General features: G+C 55.0%; 1 protein-coding gene across 5 annotated transcripts in view; it reads left to right on the forward strand.

Moving 5' to 3' along the window:
* The window catches only part of SSRP1 (structure specific recognition protein 1), an 82,272-nt gene that overhangs the window by 16,036 nt on the left and 42,585 nt on the right, over positions 1–23,651 (forward strand). For all 5 annotated transcript variants that reach the window (XM_076056689.1, XM_076056691.1, XM_076056690.1 and 2 more), the window contains 5 exons: positions 6,967–7,072; positions 10,250–10,440; positions 14,145–14,375; positions 17,192–17,295; positions 22,868–22,996. In XM_076056689.1, the coding sequence (XP_075912804.1) occupies positions 6,967–7,072; positions 10,250–10,440; positions 14,145–14,375; positions 17,192–17,295; positions 22,868–22,996 (761 nt within the window). The remainder of the gene's footprint in view (positions 1–6,966; positions 7,073–10,249; positions 10,441–14,144; positions 14,376–17,191; positions 17,296–22,867; positions 22,997–23,651) is intronic.

A 23,651-nucleotide genomic window follows, 5' to 3' on the forward strand; every position in this document is an offset into this window, starting at 1 on the left:
GTGAGTGTGACAGGGTGAGTGTGACAGGGTGAGTGTGACAGGGTGATCGTGACGGGGTGAGTGTGACAGGGTGAGTGTGACAGGGTGAGTGTGACAGGGTGAGTGTGACAGGGTGAGTGTGACAGGGTGAGTGTGACAGGGTGAGTGTGACAGGGTGATCGTGACAGGGTGATCGTGACAGGGTGATCGTGACAGGGTGATCGTGACAGGGTGAGTGTGACAGGGTGAGTGTGACAGGGTGATCGTGACAGGGTGAGTGTGACAGGGTGAGTGTGACAGGGTGATTGTGACAGGGTGATCGTGACAGGGTGAGTGTGACAGGGTGAGCGTGACAGGGTGAGTGTGACAGGGTGAGCGTGACAGGGTGAGTGTGACAGGGTGAGCGTGACAGGGTGAGTGTGACAGGGTGAGTGTGACAGGGTGAGTGTGACAGGGTGATTGTGACAGGGTGATCGTGACAGGGTGAGTGTGACAGGGTGAGTGTGACAGGGTGAGTGTGACAGGGTGAGCGTGACAGGGTGAGCGTGACAGGGTGATCGTGACAGGGTGAGTGTGACAGGGTGAGTGTGACAGGGTGAGTGTGACAGGGTGAGTGTGACAGGGTGAGTGTGACAGGGTGAGTGTGACAGGGTGAGTGTGACAGGGTGAGTGTGACAGGGTGAGTGTGACAGGGTGAGTGTGACAGGGTGAGTGTGACAGGGTGAGTGTGACAGGGTGAGTGTGACAGGGTGAGTGTGACAGGGTGAGTGTGACAGGGTGAGCGTGACAGGGTGATCGTGACAGGGTGAGTGTGACAGGGTGAGTGTGACAGGGTGAGTGTGGCAGGGTGATCGTGACAGGGTGATCGTGACAGGGTGATCGTGACAGGGTGAGCGTGACAGGGTGATCGTGACAGGGTGAGTGTGACAGGGTGAGTGTGACAGGGTGAGTGTGACAGGGTGATCGTGACAGGGTGATCGTGACAGCGTGATCGTGACAGGGTGATCGTGACAGGGTGAGCGTGACAGGGTGATCGTGACAGGGTGAGTGTGACAGGGTGAGTGTGACAGGGTGAGTGTGACAGGGTGAGTGTGACGGGGTGAGTGTGACGGGGTGAGTGTGACGGGGTGAGTGTGACGGGGTGAGTGTGACGGGGTGAGTGTGACGGGGTGAGTGTGACAGGGTGAGTGTGACAGGGTGAGTGTGACAGGGTGAGTGTGACAGGGTGAGTGTGACAGGGTGATCGTGACAGGGTGATCGTGACAGGGTGAGTGTGACAGGGTGATCGTGACAGGGTGATCGTGACAGGGTGAGTGTGACAGGGTGATCGTGACAGGGTGAGTGTGGCAGGGTGAGTGTGACAGGGTGAGCGTGACAGGGTGAGCGTGACAGGGTGAGCGTGACAGGGTGAGTGTGACAGGGTGAGTGTGACAGGGTGAGTGTGACAGGGTGAGTGTGACAGGGTGATCGTGACAGGGTGAGTGTGACAGGGTGATCGTGACAGGGTGAGTGTGACAGGGTGATCGTGACAGGGTGAGTGTGACTGGGTGAGTGTGACGGGGTGAGTGTGACGGGGTGAGCGTGACAGGGTGAGTGTGACAGGGTGAGTGTGACAGGGTGAGTGTGACAGGGTGATCGTGACAGGGTGAGTGTGACAGGGTGAGTGTGACAGGGTGAGTGTGACAGGGTGAGCGTGACAGCGTGAGTGTGACAGGGTGAGTGTGACAGCGTGATCGTGACAGGGTGAGTGTGACGGGGTGAGTGTGACAGGGTGAGTGTGACAGGGTGAGTGTGACAGGGTGAGTGTGACAGGGTGAGTGTGACAGGGTGAGTGTGACAGGGTGAGTGTGACAGGGTGAGCGTGACAGGGTGAGCGTGACAGGGTGAGTGTGACAGGGTGAGCGTGACAGGGTGAGTGTGACAGGGTGAGTGTGACAGGGTGAGTGTGACAGGGTGAGCGTGACAGGGTGAGCGTGACAGGGTGAGCGTGACAGGGTGAGTGTGACAGGGTGAGTGTGACAGGGTGAGTGTGACAGGGTGAGTGTGACAGGGTGAGTGTGACAGGGTGAGTGTGACAGGGTGATCGTGACAGGGTGAGTGTGACAGGGTGAGTGTGACAGGGTGAGTGTGACAGGGTGAGCGTGACAGGGTGAGCGTGACAGGGTGAGCGTGACAGGGTGAGCGTGACAGGGTGAGTGTGACAGGGTGAGTGTGACAGGGTGAGTGTGACAGGGTGAGCGTGACAGGGTGATCGTGACAGGGTGAGTGTGACAGGGTGAGTGTGACAGGGTGAGTGTGACAGGGTGAGTGTGACAGGGTGAGTGTGACAGGGTGAGTGTGACAGGGTGAGTGTGACAGGGTGAGTGTGACAGGGTGAGTGTGACAGGGTGAGTGTGACAGGGTGAGTGTGACAGGGTGATCGTGACAGGGTGAGTGTGACAGGGTGATCGTGACAGGGTGAGTGTGACAGGGTGATCGTGACGGGGTGAGTGTGACAGGGTGAGTGTGACAGGGTGATCGTGACAGGGTGAGCGTAACAGGGTGATCGTGACAGGGTGAGTGTGACAGGGTGAGTGTGACAGGGTGAGTGTGACAGGGTGAGCGTGACAGGGTGAGCGTGACAGGGTGATCGTGACAGGGTGAGTGTGACAGGGTGAGTGTGACAGGGTGATCGTGACAGGGTGATCGTGACAGGGTGAGTGTGACAGGGTGATCGTGACAGGGTGAGTGTGACAGGGTGAGCGTGACAGGGTGAGTGTGACAGGGTGAGTGTGACAGGGTGAGCGTGACAGGGTGAGCGTGACAGGGTGAGCGTGACAGGGTGAGCGTGACAGGGTGAGCGTGACAGGGTGATCGTGACAGGGTGAGTGTGACAGGGTGAGTGTGACAGGGTGAGTGTGACAGGGTGAGTGTGACAGGGTGAGTGTGACAGGGTGAGTGTGGCAGGGTGAGTGTGACAGGGTGATCGTGACAGGGTGAGTGTGACAGGGTGAGTGTGACAGGGTGAGTGTGGCAGGGTGAGTGTGACAGGGTGATCGTGACAGGGTGAGTGTGACAGGGTGAGTGTGACAGGGTGAGTGTGGCAGGGTGATCGTGACAGGGTGATCGTGACAGGGTGATCGTGACAGGGTGAGCGTGACAGGGTGATCGTGACAGGGTGAGTGTGACAGGGTGAGTGTGACAGGGTGAGTGTGACAGGGTGAGTGTGACAGGGTGAGTGTGACAGGGTGAGTGTGACAGGGTGAGTGTGACAGGGTGAGTGTGACAGGGTGAGCGTGACAGGGTGAGCGTGACAGGGTGAGCGTGACAGGGTGAGCGTGACAGGGTGAGCGTGACAGGGTGAGTGTGACAGGGTGAGTGTGACAGGGTGAGTGTGACAGGGTGAGTGTGGCAGGGTGAGTGTGACAGGGTGATCGTGACAGGGTGAGTGTGACAGGGTGAGTGTGACAGGGTGAGTGTGGCAGGGTGATCGTGACAGGGTGATCGTGACAGCGTGATCGTGACAGGGTGATCGTGACAGGGTGAGCGTGACAGGGTGATCGTGACAGGGTGAGTGTGACAGGGTGAGTGTGACAGGGTGAGTGTGACAGGGTGAGTGTGACAGGGTGAGTGTGACAGGGTGAGTGTGACAGGGTGATCGTGACGGGGTGAGTGTGACAGGGTGAGTGTGACAGGGTGAGTGTGACAGGGTGAGTGTGACAGGGTGAGTGTGACAGGGTGAGTGTGACAGGGTGAGTGTGACAGGGTGATCGTGACAGGGTGATCGTGACAGGGTGATCGTGACAGGGTGATCGTGACAGGGTGAGTGTGACAGGGTGAGTGTGACAGGGTGATCGTGACAGGGTGAGTGTGACAGGGTGAGTGTGACAGGGTGATTGTGACAGGGTGATCGTGACAGGGTGAGTGTGACAGGGTGAGCGTGACAGGGTGAGTGTGACAGGGTGAGCGTGACAGGGTGAGTGTGACAGGGTGAGCGTGACAGGGTGAGTGTGACAGGGTGAGTGTGACAGGGTGAGTGTGACAGGGTGATTGTGACAGGGTGATCGTGACAGGGTGAGTGTGACAGGGTGAGTGTGACAGGGTGAGCGTGACAGGGTGAGCGTGACAGGGTGATCGTGACAGGGTGATTGTGACAGGGTGATCGTGACAGGGTGAGTGTGACAGGGTGAGCGTGACAGGGTGAGTGTGACAGGGTGAGCGTGACAGGGTGAGTGTGACAGGGTGAGTGTGACAGGGTGAGTGTGACAGGGTGAGTGTGACAGGGTGAGTGTGACAGGGTGAGTGTGACAGGGTGAGTGTGACAGGGTGAGTGTGACAGGGTGAGTGTGACAGGGTGAGTGTGACAGGGTGAGTGTGACAGGGTGAGTGTGACAGGGTGAGTGTGACAGGGTGAGTGTGACAGGGTGAGTGTGACAGGGTGAGTGTGACAGGGTGAGTGTGACAGGGTGAGTGTGACAGGGTGAGTGTGACAGGGTGAGCGTGACAGGGTGATCGTGACAGGGTGAGTGTGACAGGGTGAGTGTGACAGGGTGAGTGTGGCAGGGTGATCGTGACAGGGTGATCGTGACAGGGTGATCGTGACAGGGTGAGCGTGACAGGGTGATCGTGACAGGGTGAGTGTGACAGGGTGAGTGTGACAGGGTGAGTGTGACAGGGTGAGTGTGACAGGGTGATCGTGACAGGGTGATCGTGACAGCGTGATCGTGACAGGGTGATCGTGACAGGGTGAGCGTGACAGGGTGATCGTGACAGGGTGAGTGTGACAGGGTGAGTGTGACAGGGTGAGTGTGACAGGGTGAGTGTGACGGGGTGAGTGTGACGGGGTGAGTGTGACGGGGTGAGTGTGACGGGGTGAGTGTGACGGGGTGAGTGTGACGGGGTGAGTGTGACAGGGTGAGTGTGACAGGGTGAGTGTGACAGGGTGAGTGTGACAGGGTGAGTGTGACAGGGTGATCGTGACAGGGTGATCGTGACAGGGTGAGTGTGACAGGGTGATCGTGACAGGGTGATCGTGACAGGGTGAGTGTGACAGGGTGATCGTGACAGGGTGAGTGTGGCAGGGTGAGTGTGACAGGGTGAGCGTGACAGGGTGAGCGTGACAGGGTGAGTGTGACAGGGTGAGTGTGACAGGGTGAGTGTGACAGGGTGAGTGTAACAGGGTGAGTGTGACAGGGTGAGTGTGACAGGGTGATCGTGACAGGGTGAGTGTGACAGGGTGATCGTGACAGGGTGAGTGTGACAGGGTGATCGTGACAGGGTGAGTGTGACTGGGTGAGTGTGACGGGGTGAGTGTGACGGGGTGAGCGTGACAGGGTGAGTGTGACAGGGTGAGTGTGACAGGGTGAGTGTGACAGGGTGATCGTGACAGGGTGAGTGTGACAGGGTGAGTGTGACAGGGTGAGTGTGACAGGGTGAGCGTGACAGCGTGAGTGTGACAGGGTGAGTGTGACAGCGTGATCGTGACAGGGTGAGTGTGACGGGGTGATCGTGACGGGGTGAGTGTGACAGGGTGATCGTGACAGGGTGAGTGTGACAGGGTGAGTGTGACAGGGTGATCGTGACAGGGTGATCGTGACAGGGTGATCGTGACAGGGTGATCGTGACAGGGTGAGTGTGACAGGGTGAGCGTGACAGGGTGAGCGTGACAGGGTGAGCGTGACAGGGTGAGCGTGACAGGGTGAGCGTGACAGGGTGAGTGTGACAGGGTGAGTGTGACAGGGTGAGTGTGACAGGGTGAGTGTGACAGGGTGAGTGTGACAGGGTGAGTGTGACAGGGTGAGTGTGACAGCGTGATCGTGACAGGGTGAGTGTGACAGGGTGAGTGTGACAGGGTGAGTGTGACAAGGTGAGTGTGACAGGGTGATCGTGACAGGGTGAGCGTGACAGGGTGATCGTGACAGGGTGATCGTGACAGGGTGATCGTGACAGGGTGAGTGTGACAGGGTGAGTGTGACAGGGTGAGTGTGACAGGGTGAGTGTGACAGGGTGAGTGTGACAGGGTGAGTGTGACAGGGTGAGTGTGACAGGGTGAGTGTGACAGGGTGAGTGTGACAGGGTGAGTGTGACAGGGTGAGTGTGACAGGGTGAGTGTGACAGGGTGAGTGTGACAGGGTGAGCGTGACAGGGTGAGCGTGACAGGGTGAGTGTGACAGGGTGAGCGTGACAGGGTGAGCGTGACAGGGTGAGCGTGACAGGGTGAGTGTGACAGGGTGAGTGTGACAGGGTGAGTGTGACAGGGTGAGTGTGACAGGGTGAGTGTGACAGGGTGATTGTGACAGGGTGATCGTGACAGGGTGATCGTGACAGGGTGAGTGTGACAGGGTGAGTGTGACAGGGTGAGTGTGACAGGGTGATCGTGACAGGGTGAGCGTGACAGGGTGAGCGTGACAGGGTGAGCGTGACAGGGTGAGTGTGACAGGGTGAGTGTGACAGGGTGATCGTGACAGGGTGAGTGTGACAGGGTGAGTGTGACAGGGTGAGTGTGACAGGGTGAGTGTGACAGGGTGAGTCTGACAGGGTGAGTGTGACAGGGTGATCGTGACAGGGTGAGTGTGACAGGGTGAGTGTGACAGGGTGAGTGTGACAGGGTGATCGTGACAGGGTGAGTGTGACAGGGTGAGTGTGACAGGGTGAGTGTGGCAGGGTGATCGTGACAGGGTGAGTGTGACAGGGTGAGTGTGACAGGGTGATCGTGACAGGGTGATCGTGACAGGGTGAGTGTGACAGGGTGAGTGTGACAGGGTGAGTGTGACAGGGTGAGTGTGACAGGGTGAGTGTGAGGCATGGTGTGTCTCCCCGTGTCTCTGTCTCTCTCCCCGTGTCTCTGTGTCTCTGTCTCTCTCCCCGTGTCTCTGTGAGTAGGAGTTTGACAAGTTGGCAGTCTTCTTTAAAACTCACTTCTCTCCCTCCCCGTGTCTCTGTCTCTCTCCCCGTGTCTCTGTCTCTCTCCTCGTGTCTCTGTGTCTCTCCCCGTGTCTCTGTGAGTAGGAGTTTGAGAAACTGGCAGTCTTCTTTAGAACTCACTACAAGTTGGAGCTGCAGCAGAAGGAGCTTTGTGTCAAGGGGTGGAACTGGGGCTCCGTGAAATTCGCAGGTGATGGTGGTGGTGGTGATGATGGTGGTGATGGTGGTGGTGATGATGGTGGTGGTGGTGATGATGGTGGTGGTGGTGATGGTGGTGATGGTGGTGGTGATGGTGGTGGGGGTGGTGGTGATGGTGGTGGTGATGGTGGTGATGGTGGTGATGATGGTGGTGGTGATGGTGGTGGTGATGGTGGTGGTGATGGTGGTGGTGATGGTGGTGGTGATGGTGGTGATGATGATTGAGGCGGTGATGATGGTGATGATGGTGATGATGGTGATGATGGTGATGGTGGTGGCAGTGATGGAGGTGGTGATGGTGATGATGGTGATGATGGTCGTGATGATGATGGTGTTGATGGTGGTGGTGGCGATGATCTTCATGACGACGATGATTTTATTGATCACAAGAGTGTCATCACATCATCATCACCAACAGCATCATCGTCGTCGTCTTCATCACACACGCTTCACGTTAAACAAAGACAGGTCCCCCATATAGCCACCACAGCCTCTTGGGGCAAGTGCTGGCCTCCTGTCACCTCCTTAACAGCTCACCTCCTCTGTCTGTCACTCACCTCCTCTGTCTGTCACTCACCTCCTCTGTCTGTCTGTCACCTCCTCTGTCTGTCTCTCACCTCCTCTGTCTGTCACCTCCTCTGTCTGTCACTCACCTCCTCTGTCTGTCACCTCCTCTGTCTGTCCCTCACCTCCTCTGTCTGTCCCTCACCTCCTCTGTCTGTCACTCACCTCCTCTGTCTGTCACTCACCTCGTCTGTCTGTCACTCACCTCCTCTGTCTGTCACTCACCTCCTCTGTCTGTCACTCACCTCGTCTGTCTGTCACTCACCTCCTCTGTCTGTCACTCACCTCCTCTGTCTGTCACCTCCTCTGTCTGTCACTCACCTCCTCTGTCTGTCCCTCACCTCCTCTGTCTGTCACTCACCTCCTCTGTCACTCACCTCCTCTGTCTGTCCCTCACCTCCTCTGTCTGTCACTCACCTCCTCTGTCTGTCCCTCACCTCCTCTGTCTGTCCCTCACCACCTCTGTCTGTCTGTCACCTCCTCTGTCTATCACTCACCTCCTCTGTCACTCACCTCCTCTGTCTGTCACCTCCTCTGTCTGTCACTCACCTCCTCTGTCACTCACCTCCTCTGTCTGTCACCTCCTCTGTCTGTCACTCACCTCCTCTGTCACTCACCTCCTCTGTCTGTCACTCACCTCCTCTGTCTGTCACTCACCTCCTCTGTCACTCACCTCCTCTGTCTGTCACTCACCTCCTCTGTCTGTCACTCACCTCCTCTGTCACTCACCTCCTCTGTCTGTCACTCACCTCCTCTGTCTGTCACTCACCTCCTCTGTCCCTCACCTCCTCTGTCTGTCACTCACCTCCTCTGTCACTCACCTCCTCTGTCTGTCACTCACCTCCTCTGTCTGTCCCTCACCTCCTCTGTCTGTCACTCACCTCCTCTGTCTGTCACTCACCTCCTCTGTCTGTCACTCACCTCCTCTGTCTGTCCCTCACCTCCTCTGTCTGTCACCTCCTCTGTCTGTCACTCACCTCCTCTGTCACTCACCTCCTCTGTCTGTCACTCACCTCCTCTGTCTGTCACCTCCTCTGTCTGTCACTCACCTCCTCTGTCTGTCACTCACCTCCTCTGTCACTCACCTCCTCTGTCTGTCACTCACCTCCTCTGTCTGTCACCTCCTCTGTCTGTCACTCACCTCCTCTGTCTGTCACTCACCTCCTCTGTCACCTCCTCTGTCTGTCACTCACCTCCTCTGTCTGTCACTCACCTCCTCTGTCTGTCACCTCCTCTGTCTGTCACTCACCTCCTCTGTCACCTCCTCTGTCTGTCACTCACCTCCTCTGTCACTCACCTCCTCTGTCTGTCACTCACCTCCTCTGTCTGTCCCTCACCTCCTCTGTCTGTCACTCACCTCCTCTGTCTGTCACTCACCTCCTCTGTCTGTCTGTCACCTCCTCTGTCTGTCTCTCACCTCCTCTGTCTGTCACTCACCTCGTCTGTCTGTCACTCACCTCCTCTGTCTGTCACCTCCTCTGTCTGTCACTCACCTCGTCTGTCTGTCACTCACCTCCTCTGTCTGTCACTCACCTCCTCTGTCACTCACCTCCTCTGTCTGTCACTCACCTCCTCTGTCTGTCACTCACCTCCTCTGTCTGTCACTCACCTCCTCTGTCTGTCTGTCACCTCCTCTGTCTGTCACTCACCTCCTCTGTCACTCACCTCCTCTGTCTCTCCCTCACCTCCTCTGTCTGTCACTCACCTCGTCTGTCTGTCCCTCACCTCCTCTGTCTGTCACTCACCTCCTCTGTCACTCACCTCCTCTGTCTGTCCCTCACCTCCTCTGTCTGTCACTCACCTCCTCTGTCTGTCACCTCCTCTGTCTGTCACCTCCTCTGTCTGTCACCTCCTCTGTCTGTCACTCACCTCCTCTGTCTGCCACTCACCTCCTCTGTCTGTCACTCACCTCCTCTGTCTGCCACTCACCTCCTCTGTCTGTCTGTCACCTCCTCTGTCTGTCACCTCCTCTGTCTGCCACTCACCTCCTCTGTCTGTCTCTCACCTCCTCTGTCTGTCACTCACCTCGTCTGTCTGTCACTCACCTCCTCTCCCCGTCTCTCACCTCCTCTGTCTGCCACTCACCTCTTCTGTCTGCCACTCACCTCCTCTGTCACCTCCTCTGTCTGCCACTCACCTCCTCTGTCTGTCCCTCACCTCCTCTGTCTGTCACTCACCTCCTCTGTCTGTCACTCACCTCCTCTGTCACTCACCTCCTCTGTCTGTCACTCACCTCCTCTGTCTGTCACTCACCTCCTCTGTCTGTCACTCACCTCTTCTGTCTCACCTCTGTCTGTCCCTCACCTCCTCTGTCTGTCACTCACCTCCTCTGTCTGTCACCTCCTCTGTCTGTCACTCACCTCGTCTGTCTGTCACTCACCTCCTCTGTCTGTCGCTCACCTCCTCTCCCCGTCTCTCACCTCCTCTGTCTGTCACTCACCTCCTCTGTCTGTCACTCACCTCCTCTGTCTCTCACCTCCTCTGTCTGTCACTCACCTCCTCTGTCTCTCACCTCCTCTGTCTGTCACTCACCTCCTCTGTCTGTCTCTCACCTCCTCTGTCTGTCACTCACCTCCTCCTCCCCCTCACCTCGTCGCGGCTCCAGGCCAGCTGCTGTCGTTTGACGTGGGTGACGTCACCTCGTTTGAGATCCCGCTGGGCACGGTGTCGCAGTGCGCCACCGGCAAGAACGAGGTGACGCTGGAGTTCCACCAGAACGACGACACAGATGTCTCCCTCATGGAGGTGCGCTTCTACGTGCCTCCCGGCCAGGAGGGAGGGGCGGACGCTGTGGAGGTGAGTGGGAGGTGGTGAGGGTGGTGGTGGTGAGGGTGGTGGTGAGGGTGGTGAGGGAGGTGACGCTGGAGTTCCACCAGAACGATGATGCATATGTCTCCCTCATGGAGGTGCGCTTCTACGTGCCTCCCGGCCAGGAGGGAGGGGCGGACGCTGTGGAGGTGAGTGGGAGGTGGTGAGGGTGGTGGTGGTGAGGGTGGTGGTGAGGGTGGTGAGGGAGGTGACGCTGGAGTTCCACCAGAACGACGACACAGATGTCTCCCTCATGGAGGTGCGCTTCTACGTGCCTCCCGGCCAGGAGGGAGGGGCGGATGCTGTGGAGGTGAGTGGGAGGTGGTGAGGGTGGTGGTGGTGAGGGTGGTGAGGGTGGTGAGGGTGGAGGTGGTGGTGGTGGTGGTGAGGGTGGTGGTGAGGGTGGAGATGATGTGGTGGTAAGGGTGGTGGTGGTAAGGGTGGTGGTGGTGGTGAGGGTGGTGAGGGTGGAGGTGAGGGTGAGGGTGGTGGTGAGGGTGAGGGTGGTGGTGGTGGTGGTGAGGGTGAGGGTGGTGGTGGTGGTGAGGATGGTGGTGGTGAGGGTGGTGGTGGTGGTGAGGATGGTGGTGGTGAGGGTGGTGGTGGTGGTGGTGAGTGAGAGGAGGTGAGGGTGGAGGTGAGGGTGGAGGTGAGGGTGGAGGTGAGGGTGGAGGTGAGGGTGGAGGTGAGGGTGGTGGTGGTGGTGATGGTGGTGAGGGTGGTGAGGGAGGTGACGCTGGAGTTCCACCAGAACGATGATGCAGATGTCTCCCTCATGGAGGTGCGCTTCTACGTGCCTCCCGGCCAGGAGGGAGAGGCGGACGCTGTGGAGGTGAGTGAGGGTGGTGGTGAGGGTGGTGAGGGTGGTGAGGGTGGTGGTGGTGGTGAGGGTGGTGGTGATGGTGGTGGTGAGGGTGGTGGTAAGGGTGGTGGTGATGGTGGTGAGGGTGGTGGTGGTGAGTGAGAGGAGGTGAGGGTGGAGGTGAGGGTGGAGGTGAGGGTGGTGGTGGTGAGTGAGAGGAGGTGAGGGTGGTGGTGAGGGTGGTGGTGGTGAGGGTGGTGGTGGTGAGTGAGAGGAGGTGAGGGTGGAGGTGAGGGTGAGGGTGGTGGTGATGGTGGTGAGGGTGGAGATGATGTGGTGGTAAGGGTGGTGGTGGTGAGGGTGGTGGTGGTGGTGAGGGTGAGGGTGGTGAGGGTGAGGGAGGTGACGCTGGAGTTCCACCAGAACGATGATGCATATGTCTCCCTCATGGAGGTGCGCTTCTACGTGCCTCCCGGCCAGGAGGGAGGGGCGGACGCTGTGGAGGTGAGTGAGGGTGGTGGTGAGGGTGGTGGTGAGGGTGGTGGTGAGGGTGAGGGTGGTGAGGGTGGTGGTGGTGGCGGTGAGGGTGGTGGTGAGGGTGGTGGTGGTGAGGGTGGTGGTGAGGGTGGTGGTGAGGGTGGTGGTGAGGGTGGTGGTGGTGGTGGTGAGGGTGGTGGTGAGGGTGGTGGTGGTGGTGAGGGTGGTGGTGAGGGTGGTGGTGGTGAGGGCGGTGGTGGTGAGGGCGGTGGTGGTGAGGGTGAGGGTGGTGGTGGTGAGGGTGGTGGTGGTGAGGGTGGTGGTGGTGAGGGTGGTGGTGGTGGTGGTGAGGGTGGTGGTGGTGAGGGTGGTGGTGGTGAGGGTGGTGGTGGTGAGGGTGGTGGTGGTGGTGAGGGTGGTGGTGGTGAGGGTGGTGGGGGTGAGGGTGGTGGGGGTGGTGATGGTGATAATGATGATGGTGGTGGTGATGGTGATAATGATGGTGGTGGTGATGGTGATAATGATGGTGGTGGTGGTAGTGGTGATGGTGATAATGATGGTGGTGGTGATGATGATAATGATGGTGGTGGTGATGGTGATAATGATGGTGGTGGTGGTGATGATGATAATGATGGTGGTGGTGATGGTGATAATGATAATGGTTGTGATGATGGTGGTGTTGATGGTGATAATGATGGTGGTGGTGTTGATGATAATGATGGTGATGATGATAATGGTGGTGGTGATGGTGATAATGATGATGGTGGTGGTGATGGTGATAATGATGGTGATGGTGGTGGTGGTGGTGGTGATGGTGGTGGTGATGGTGGTGGTGATGCTGGTGGTGATGGTGGTGGTGATGGTGATGATGATGGTGGTGGTGATGGTGATAATGATGGTGGTGGTGATGGTGATAATGATGGTGGTGATGGTGATAATGATGGTGGTTATGGTGATAATGATGGTGGTGATGGTGATAATGGTGGTGGTGGTGGTGATAATGGTGGTGGTGATAATGGTGGTGGTGATAATGGTGGTGGTGATAATGGTGGTGGTGGTGGTGATAATGGTAGTGGTGATAATGATGGTGGTGGTGATAATGATGGTGGTGGTGATGATGATGATGGTGGTGGTGGTGATAATGGTGGTGGTGGTGATAATGGTGGTGGTGGTGATAATGGTGGTGGTGGTGATAATGGTGGTGGTGGTGATAATGATGGTGGTGGTGGTGGTGATAATGATGGTGGCGGTGGTGATAATGATGGTGGTGATGGTGATAATGATGGTGGTGGTGATAATGATGGTGGTGGTGATGGTGATAATGGTGGTGGTGGTGATAATGATGGTGGTGATAATGATGGTGGTGATGGTGATAATGATGGTGGTGGTGATAATGATGGTGGTGGTGATAATGATGGTGGTGATTATGATGGTGGTGATAATGATGGTGGTGGTGGTGATTGGTGAGGTCACAGTGGAGGTGGTTGTGAAGTCGATGATGACGACGATGTCGGTGATGTTGATGACTGATAATGATGATGTTGATGATGTCAATGACTTTTGCTGTTGACGATGTTGATGACTGATAACGATGATGATGTTGATGACTGATATGGATGATGATGTTGATGATGATAACGATGATGATGTTGATGATGATGTCAATGCCCTTGTTTTGCTGTTGACGATGCTGACGATGATGTTGATGATGATGTCAATGACTTTGTTTTGCTGTTGACGATGCTGACGCTGCTGACGATGTTGACGATGTTGACGAAGCTGACGATGTTGACGATGATGTTGATGATGATGTCAATGACTTTGTTTTGTTGTTGACGCTGTTGACGATGATGTTGACGATGCTGACGATGCTGACGATGCTGACGCTGCTGACGATGTTGACGATGATGTTGATGTTGATGATGATGTCAATGACTTTGTTTTGCTGTTGACGCTGTTGACGATGTTGACGATGCTGACGATGCTGACGATGCTGACGATGCTGACGATGTTGATGATGTTGACAATGATGTTGATGATGATGTCAATGACTTTGTTTTGCTGTTGACGCTGTTGACGATGATGTTGACGATGCTGACGATGCTGACGATGTTGATGATGTTGACAATGATGTTGATGATGATGTCAATGACTTTGTTTTGCTGTTGACGCTGTTGACGATGATGTTGACGATGCTGACGATGCTGACGATGCTGACGATGCTGACGATGCTGACGATGATGATGTTGATGATGATGTCAATGACTTTGTTTTGCTGTTGACGCTGTTGATGACGATGTTGACGATGATGTTGACGATGCTGACGATGCTGACGATGTTGACGACGATGTTAATGACTTTGTTTTGTTGTTGACGATGATGCTGACGATGTTGCTGACGGTGTCGGTGCCAGGTGTTCTCCCAGAGCGTGCTGTCCAAGGCGGACGTGATCCAGGCGACGGGCGACGCTCTGTGCATCTTCCGCGAACTCCAGTGCCTCACCCCGCGCGGCCGCTACGACATCCGCATCTACCCCAGCTTCCTGCACCTGCACGGCAAAACCTTCGACTACAAGATCCCCTACACCACCGTCCTGCGTCTCTTCCTGCTGCCGCACAAGGACCAGCGGCAGATCTTCTTTGTGGTGAGCGGCGGGGGAGATGGTGGTGGTGGGGGAGGTGGTGAGGGAGATGGAGGAGGAGGTGATGATGGTGGAGAAGGAGGTGATGGTGATGGTGGTGTAGTTGGTGAGGAAGATGGAGGAGGAGGTGATGGTGGTGTAGTTGGTGAGGGAGATGGAGGAGGAGGTGATGGTGGTGGAGGTGATGGTGGTGTAGTTGGTGAGGGAGATGGAGGATGTGATGATGGTGGAGAAGGAGGTGATGGTGATGGTGGTGTAGTTGGTGAGGGAGATGGAGGAGGTGATGATGGTGGAGAAGGAGGTGATGGTGGTGGTGGTGGTGGAGATGGAGGAGGAGGTGGTGATGGTGGAGAAGGAGGTGATGGTGGTGGTGGTGGAGATGGAGGAGGAGGTGGTGGTGGTGGAGAAGGAGGTGATGGTGGTGTAGTTGGTGAGGGAGATGGAGGAGGAGAGAGAGAGGGGTAGAGACCCCCTACACCACCGTCCTGCGTCTCTTCCTGCTGCCGCACAAGGACCAGCGGCAGATCTTCTTTGTGGTGAGCGGCGGGGGAGATGGTGGTGGTGGGGGAGGTGGTGAGGGAGATGGAGGAGGAGGTGATGATGGTGGAGAAGGAGGTGATGGTGATGGTGGTGTAGTTGGTGAGGAAGATGGAGGAGGAGGTGATGGTGGTGTAGTTGGTGAGGGAGATGGAGGAGGAGGTGATGGTGGTGGAGGTGATGGTGGTGTAGTTGGTGAGGGAGATGGAGGATGTGATGATGGTGGAGAAGGAGGTGATGGTGATGGTGGTGTAGTTGGTGAGGGAGATGGAGGAGGTGATGATGGTGGAGAAGGAGGTGATGGTGGTGGTGGTGGTGGAGATGGAGGAGGAGGTGGTGGTGGTGGAGAAGGAGGTGATGGTGGTGTAGTTGGTGAGGGAGATGGAGGAGGAGGTGATGGTGGTGGAGGTGATGGTGGTGTAGTTGGTGAGGGAGATGGAGGAGGTGATGATGGTGGAGAAGGAGGTGATGGTGATGGTGGTGTAGTTGGTGAGGGAGATGGAGGAGGAGGTGATGGTGGTGGAGAAGGAGGTGATGGTGGTGGAGGTGGTGAGGGAGATGGAGGAGGAGGTGGTGGTGGTTGAGAAGGAGGTGATGGTGGTGTAGTTGGTGAGGGAGATGGAGGAGGAGGAGAGAGAGGGGTAGAGATCCCCTACACCACCGTCCTGCGTCTCTTCCTGCTGCCGCACAAGGACCAGCGGCAGATCTTCTTTGTGGTGAGCGGCGGGGGAGATGGTGGTGGTGGGGGAGGTGGTGAGGGAGATGGAGGAGGAGGTGATGATGGTGGAGAAGGAGGTGATGGTGATGGTGGTGTAGTTGGTGAGGAAGATGGAGGAGGAGGTGATGGTGGTGTAGTTGGTGAGGGAGATGGAGGAGGAGGTGATGGTGGTGGAGGTGATGGTGGTGTAGTTGGTGAGGGAGATGGAGGATGTGATGATGGTGGAGAAGGAGGTGATGGTGATGGTGGTGTAGTTGGTGAGGGAGATGGAGGAGGTGATGATGGTGGAGAAGGAGGTGATGGTGGTGGTGGTGGTGGAGATGGAGGAGGAGGTGGTGATGGTGGAGAAGGAGGTGATGGTGGTGGTGGTGGAGATGGAGGAGGAGGTGGTGGTGGTGGAGAAGGAGGTGATGGTGGTGTAGTTGGTGAGGGAGATGGAGGAGGAGAGAGAGAGGGGTAGAGACCCCCTACACCACCGTCCTGCGTCTCTTCCTGCTGCCGCACAAGGACCAGCGGCAGATCTTCTTTGTGGTGAGCGGCGGGGGAGATGGTGGAGGTGGTGGTGGTGGAGATGGTGGTGGTGGTGGTGGTGGTGGAGAAGGAGGTGATGATGGTGTAGTTGGTGAGGGAGATGGAGGAGGTGATGATGGTGGAGAAGGAGGTGATGGTGATGGTGGTGTAGTTGGTGAGGGAGATGGAGGAGGAGGTGATGGTGGTGGAGAAGGAGGTGATGGTGGTGGAGGTGGTGAGGGAGATGGAGGAGGAGGTGGTGGTGGTTGAGAAGGAGGTGATGGTGGTGTAGTTGGTGAGGGAGATGGAGGAGGAGGAGAGAGAGGGGTAGAGATCCCCTACACCACCGTCCTGCGTCTCTTCCTGCTGCCGCACAAGGACCAGCGGCAGATCTTCTTTGTGGTGAACGATGGGGGAGATGGTGGTGGTGGTGATGGGGGAGATGGTGGTGGAGTTGGTGATGGGGGAGATGGTGGTGGTGGTGGTGATGGGGGAGATGGTGGTGGTGGTGGTGATGGGGGAGATGGTGGTGGTGGTGGTGATGGGGGAGGTGGTGGTGGTGGTGGTGATGGGGGATATGGAGGTGGTGGTGATGGGGGATATGGAGGTGGTGGTGAAGGGGGAGATGGTGGTGGTGGTGGTGGTGAAGGGGGCGATGGAGGTGGTGGTGGTGAAGGTGGTGGTGAAGGGGGCGATGGAGGTGGTGGTGGTGGGGGATATGGAGGTGGTGGTGAAGGGGGATATGGAGGTGGTGGTGAAGGGGGCGATGGAGGTGGTGGTGGAGGTGGCGGTGGTGGTGGTGGTGAAGGGGGCGATGGAGGTGGTGGTGCTGGCCACCCACCCCCTCTGTGTATACCTCAGTGTCGGCAGCCTTCATAGGTGCTGCTGCTGCTACTCGCTACTAACAGCACTTGCCCCTACAGTCTGTTAGAGGCTACACGGGGGACCTTTGTGTGGTTATAGGCGCTGCTATTGCTGCTACTCGCTACTAACAGCACTTGCCCCTACAGTCTGTTAAAGGCTACATGGCGAACCTTTGCCTTTATCTTTGCAGGTGAGTCTGGACCCGCCAATCAAACAGGGGCAGACTCGGTACCACTTCCTTATCCTGCTCTTCAGCAAAGACGAGACCGACACACTCACCATTAGCATGTCCGAGTACGTGTACATCCATACACTCGCTCATGCACTCGCTCATACACTCGCTCATGCACTCGCTCATACACCCATACACTCGCTCATACACTCGCTCATACACTCGCTCATACACTCGCTCATACACTCACTCATACACTCACTCATACACTCAGTCACTCATACACTCGCTCATACACTCGCTCATACACTCGCTCATGCACTCGCTCATGCACTCGCTCATGCACTCGCTCATACACTCGCTCATGCACTCGCTCATGCACTCACTCATGCACTCGCTCATACACTCGCTCATAAACTCGCTCATACACTCACTCATACTCTCACTCATACACTCGCTCATGCACTCGCTCATACACTCGCTCATATACTCACTCATACACTCACTCATGCACTCGCTCATACACTTAGTCACTCATACACTCACTCATACACTCACTCATGCACTCGCTCATGCACTCGCTCATACACTCATCCATACACTCGCTCATGTACTCGCTCATACACTCACTCATACTCTCACTCATACACTCGCTCATACACTCACTCATACTCTCACTCATACACTCGCTCATACACTCGCTCATACACTCGCTCATACTCTCACTCATACTCTCGCTCATGCACTCGCTCATACACTCACTCATGCACTCGCTCATACACTTAGTCACTCATACACTCACTCATGCACTCACTCATGCACTCGCTCATACACTCACTCATACACTCGCTCATACACTCGCTCATACTCTCACTCATACTCTCGCTCATGCACTCGCTCATGCACTCGCTCATACACTCACTCATGCACTCGCTCATACACTTAGTCACTCATACACTCACTCATTCACTCACTCATACACTCGCTCATACACTCACTCATGCACTCGCTCATACACTCACTCATACTCTCACTCATACACTCGCTCATACACTCACTCATACACTCATTCACTCATACACTCACTCATACACTCACTCATACACTCGTTCATACACTCGCTCATACACTCGCTCATACACTCACTCATACTCTCACTCATACACTCATTCACTCATACACTCGCTCATACACTCACTCATACACTCACTCATACACTCGCTCATACACTCGCTCATACACTCGCTCATACTCTCGCTCATACACTCGCTCATACACTCGCTCATACACTCGCTCATACACTCGCTCATACACTCACTCATACACTCACTCATACACTCATTCACTCGTACAGTCACTCATACACTCACTCATACACTCACTCATACACTCATTCATACACTCAGTCTCTCATACACTCTCTCATACACACGCTCATACACTCGCTCATACTCTCGCTCATACACTCGCTCATACACTCACTCATACACTCATTCACTCGTACACTCGCTCATACACTCACTCATACACTCATTCACTCATACACTCACTCATACACTCACTCATACACTCATACACTCGCTCATACACTCACTCATACTGTCATTCATACTCACTCATACTCATACACTCACTCACTCATACACTCACTCATACACTCACTCATACACTCACTCATACACTCACTCATACACTCATACACTCACTCATACACTCACTCATACACTCATACACTCAGTCACTCATACACTCACTCATACTCACTCATACACTCACTCACTCATACACTCACTCATACACTCACTCATACACTCACTCATACACTCATTCACTCACTCATTCACTCAGTCATACACTCACTCATACACTCACTCGCTCATACACTCGCTCATACACTCATACACTCAGTCACTCATACACTCACTCAAACACTCACTCATACTCACTCATACACTCAATCACTCATACACTCACTCATACTCACTCATACACTCACTCATACACTCACACACTCATACACTCACTCATACACTCATTCACTCACTCATACACTCACATACTCACTCATACACTCACTCATACACTCACACACTCACACATTCACTCACTTATACACTCACTTATACACTCACATACTCGCTCACACACGTGTACATCCACTTTCTCATACTCGCACACAGTATGTGTGTTTGTTTATAACTATGTGCCAGTGTGTGTGGGGAGTGGTGGTGCAGCGGTTAGCGCTACGCTGCACTACGAACCTGGCGACCCAAGTTCGATTCCCGCTCACGGCCAACACCGGTGACGATTATCTGAACCGGTCCTGGGCATCGCCTAGGTCGACTCAGCCTCCAAATGAGTACCTGGTGCGGTGTGTAGTAAACATCGTCACTGGGGAGACAAAGGCGGCCGGGCGTGGTGCTGGCCACCCACCCCCTTCATAGGCGGTGCTGCTGCTACTCGCTACTAACAGCACTTGCCCCTACAGTCTGTTACAGGCTATATGGGGGAGCTTTGTCTTTGTGTGTGTACCTGTACTTGTGTGTGTACCTGTGTGTGTACCTGTGTGTGTACGTGTGTGTATGTACCTGTCTGTGTGTACCTGTGTGTGTGTACCGGTGTGTGTGTTCCTGTGTGTGTGCATGTGTGTGTGTGTACCTGTGTGTGTGCATGTGTGTGTGTGTGTGTGCATGTGTGTGTGTACCTGTGTGTGTGTACCTGTGTGTGTGTACCTGTGTGTGTGTGTACCTGTGTGTGTGTGTGTAACTGTGTGTGTGTGTGTGTACGTGTGTGTACCTGTGTGTGTGTGTACCTGTGTGTGTGTGTACCTGTGTGTGTACCTGTGTGTGTGTACCTGTGTGTGTGTGTGTACCTGTGTACGTGTGTGTACCTGTGTACGTGTGTGTATGTAACTGTGTGTGTGTGTACCTGTGTGTGTACCTGTGTGTGTATGTAACTGTGTGTGTGTGTACCTGTGTGTGTGTGTGTAGCTGTGTGTGTATGTACCTGTGTGTGTATGTACCTGTGTGTGTGTGTACCTGTGTGTGTGTACCTGTGTGTGTGTACATGTGTGTGTGTACGTGTGTGTGTGTGTACCTGTGTGTGTGTGTGTACCTGTGTGTGTGTGTGTGTACCTGTGTGTGTGTACATGTGTGTGTGTGTGTACCTGTGTGTGTGTGTGTACCTGTGTGTGTGTACATGTGTGTGTGTACATGCATGTGTACCTGTGTGTGTACCTGTGTATGCAGCTGTGTGTGTGTACCTGTGTATGTAGCTGTGTGTGTACCTGTGTGTGTGTAACTGTGTGTGTGTGTGTACCTGTGTGTGTGTACTAGTGTGTGTGTACCAGTGTCAGCACTTGCCCCTACAGTCTGTTAAGGCTATACGGGGGATCTTTGTCTTTGTGTACCAGTGTGTATGTATCTGTGTGTGTACCAGTGTGTATGTACCTGTGTGTGTGTGTACCTGTGTGTGTGTACCTGTGTGTGTGTGTACCTGTGTGTGTGTGTGTGTACCTGTGTTTGTGTACCTGTGTGTGTGTAACTGTGTGTGTGTGTGTGTGTACCTGTGTGTGTGTACCTGTGTGTGTGTACCTGTGTGTGTGTGTACCTGTGTGTGTATATACCTGTCTGTGTGTACCTGTGTGTGTGTGTACCTGTGTGTGTGTGTACCTGTGTGTGTGTGTACCTGTGTGTGTGTGTAACTGTGTGTGTGTGTGTACCTGTGTGTGTACCTGTGTGTGTGTGTACCTGTGTGTGTGTGTACCTGTGTGTGTACCTGTGTGTGTGTGTACCTGTGTGTGTGTACCTGTGTGTGTGTGTGTGTATGTGTGTGTACCTGTGTGTGTGTGTGTACCTGTGTGTGTGTGTGTACCTGTGTGTGTGTGTACCTGTGTGTAACTGTGTGTGTGTGTACCTGTGTGTAACTGTGTGTGTGTGTACCTGTGTGTGTGTGTGTACCTGTGTGTGTGTGTGTACCTGTGTGTGTGTGTGTACCTGTGTGTGTGTGTACCTGTGTGTGTGTGTACCTGTGTGTACCTGTGTGTGTGTAACTGTGTGTGTGTGTAACTGTGTGTGTACCTGTGTGTGTGTGTACCTGTGTGTGTACCTGTGTGTGTGTGTACCTGTGTGTGTGTGTACCTGTGTGTGTGTGTGTACCTGTGTGTGTGTGTACCTGTGTGTGTGTGTGTACCTGTGTGTGTGTGTGTGTACCTGTGTGTGTGTACCTGTGTGTGTGTATGTAACTGTGTGTGTACCTGTGTGTGTGTAACTGTGTGTGTGTGTGTACCTGTGTGTGTGTGTGTTTAACTGTGTGTATGTGTACCTGTGTGTGTGTGTACCTGTGTGTGTGTGTGTACCTGTGTGTGTGTGTGTACCTGTGTGTGTGTAACTGTGTGTGTGTGTGTACCTGTGTGTGTGTAACTGTGTGTGTGTGTACCTGTGTGTGTACCTGTGTGTGTGTGTGTGTGTACCTGTGTGTGTATATACCTGTCTGTGTGTACCTGTGTGTGTGTGTACCTGTGTGTGTGTGTACCTGTGTGTGTGTGTACCTGTGTGTGTGTGTGTAACTGTGTGTGTGTGTACCTGTGTGTGTGTGTACCTGTGTGTACCTGTGTGTGTACCTGTGTGTGTGTGTACCTGTGTGTGTGTGTACCTGTGTGTGTGTGTACCTGTGTGTGTGTGTAACTGTGTGTACCTGTGTGTGTGTGTGTACCTGTGTGTGTGTGTGTACCTGTGTGTGTGTGTGTACCTGTGTGTGTGTGTGTGTGGGGAGCGGTAGTGTAGCGGTTAGCGCTACCCTGCACTATGAACCTGGCGACCCGGGTTCGATTCCCGCTCACGGCCAACACCAGTGACGATTATCTGAACCGGTCCCGGGCCTCCCCTAGGTCGACTCAGCCTCAAATGAGTACCTGGTGCGGTGTGTAAACATCGCCACTGGGGAGACAAAGGCGGTCGGGCGTGGTGCTGGCCACCCACCCCCTCGAGTACCGTTTCGGCCTTCATAGGTGCTCGCTAACAGCACTTGCCCCTACAGTCTGTTAAGGCTATATGGGGGATCTTTGTCTTTGTGTGTGTGTGTACCTGTGTGTGTGTGTGTGTACCTGTGTGTGTGTGTACCTGTGTGTGTGTGTACCTGTGTGTGTGTGTACCTGTGTGTAACTGTGTGTGTGTGTACCTGTGTGTGTGTGTACCTGTGTGTGTGTGTACCTGTGTGTGTGTACCTGTGTGTGTGTGTACCTGTGTGTGTGTGTACCTGTGTGTGTGTGTACCTGTGTGTGTGTGTACCTGTGTGTGTGTACACCTGTGTGTGTGTACCTGTGTGTGTGTACCTGTGTGTGTGTGTACCTGTGTGTGTGTACCTGTGTGTAACTGTGTGTGTGTGTGTACCTGTGTGTGTGTAACTGTGTGTGTGTGTGTAACTGTGTGTGTGTGTGTACCTGTGTGTGTGTGTGTAACTGTGTGTGTGTGTACCTGTGTGTGTGTACCTGTGTGTGTGTACCTGTGTGTGTGTGTACCTGTGTGTGTGTGTAACTGTGTGTGTGTACCTGTGTGTGTGTGTGTAACTGTGTGTGTGTGTGTACCTGTGTGTGTGTAACTGTGTGTGTGTGTGTAACTGTGTGTGTGTGTGTACCTGTGTGTGTGTGTACCTGTGTGTGTGTGTGTACCTGTGTGTGTGTGTGCGTGAGCGCAGGGAGGAGCTGGCTAAGCGGTTTGAGGGCAAGCTGCAGATGGAGATGACGGGACCCTTGCACGAGCTGGTGGGGCGCATCATGAAGGCGCTGGTCAACCGCAAGATCACCGTGCCTGGCACCTTCCTGGGGTACGTGCGGACAGACACACGGACACACACAGAGACGCGGAGACACGCAGAGACACGCACGCAAAGAGACGCACGCACAGAGATGCGCAGAGACACACAGAGACACTCACACACAGAGACACTCACACACAGAGACACTCACACACAGAGACACTCACACACAGAGACACGCACGGACAGACGCACTCACACAGAGACACACACACAGAGACACTCACACACAGAGACACTCACACACAGAGACACTCACACACAGAGACACTCACACACAGAGACACTCACACACAGAGACACTCACACACAGAGACACGCACGGACAGACACACGGACACACACAGAGACGCGGAGACACGCAGAGAGACACACGCACAGAGACGCGCAGAGACACACGGAGACACTCGCACACAGAGACACTCGCACACAGAGACACTCGCACACAGAGACACTCACACACAGAGACACTCACACACAGAGACACCCACGCACAGAGACACTCACGCACAGAGACACTCACGCACAGAGACCCTCACACACAGAGACACTCGCACAGAGACACTCGCACAGAGACACTCGCACAGAGACAAACGGAGACACGCAGAGACACTCACACACAGAGACACTCACACACAGAGACACTCACACACAGAGACACGCG

Source organism: Petromyzon marinus, chromosome 77, assembly GCF_048934315.1.
Source record: "Petromyzon marinus isolate PM22_M1 ecotype Great Lakes invasive population chromosome 77, UKy_Petmar_22M1.pri1.0, whole genome shotgun sequence".
Lineage (NCBI taxonomy): Eukaryota > Metazoa > Chordata > Hyperoartia > Petromyzontiformes > Petromyzontidae > Petromyzon > Petromyzon marinus.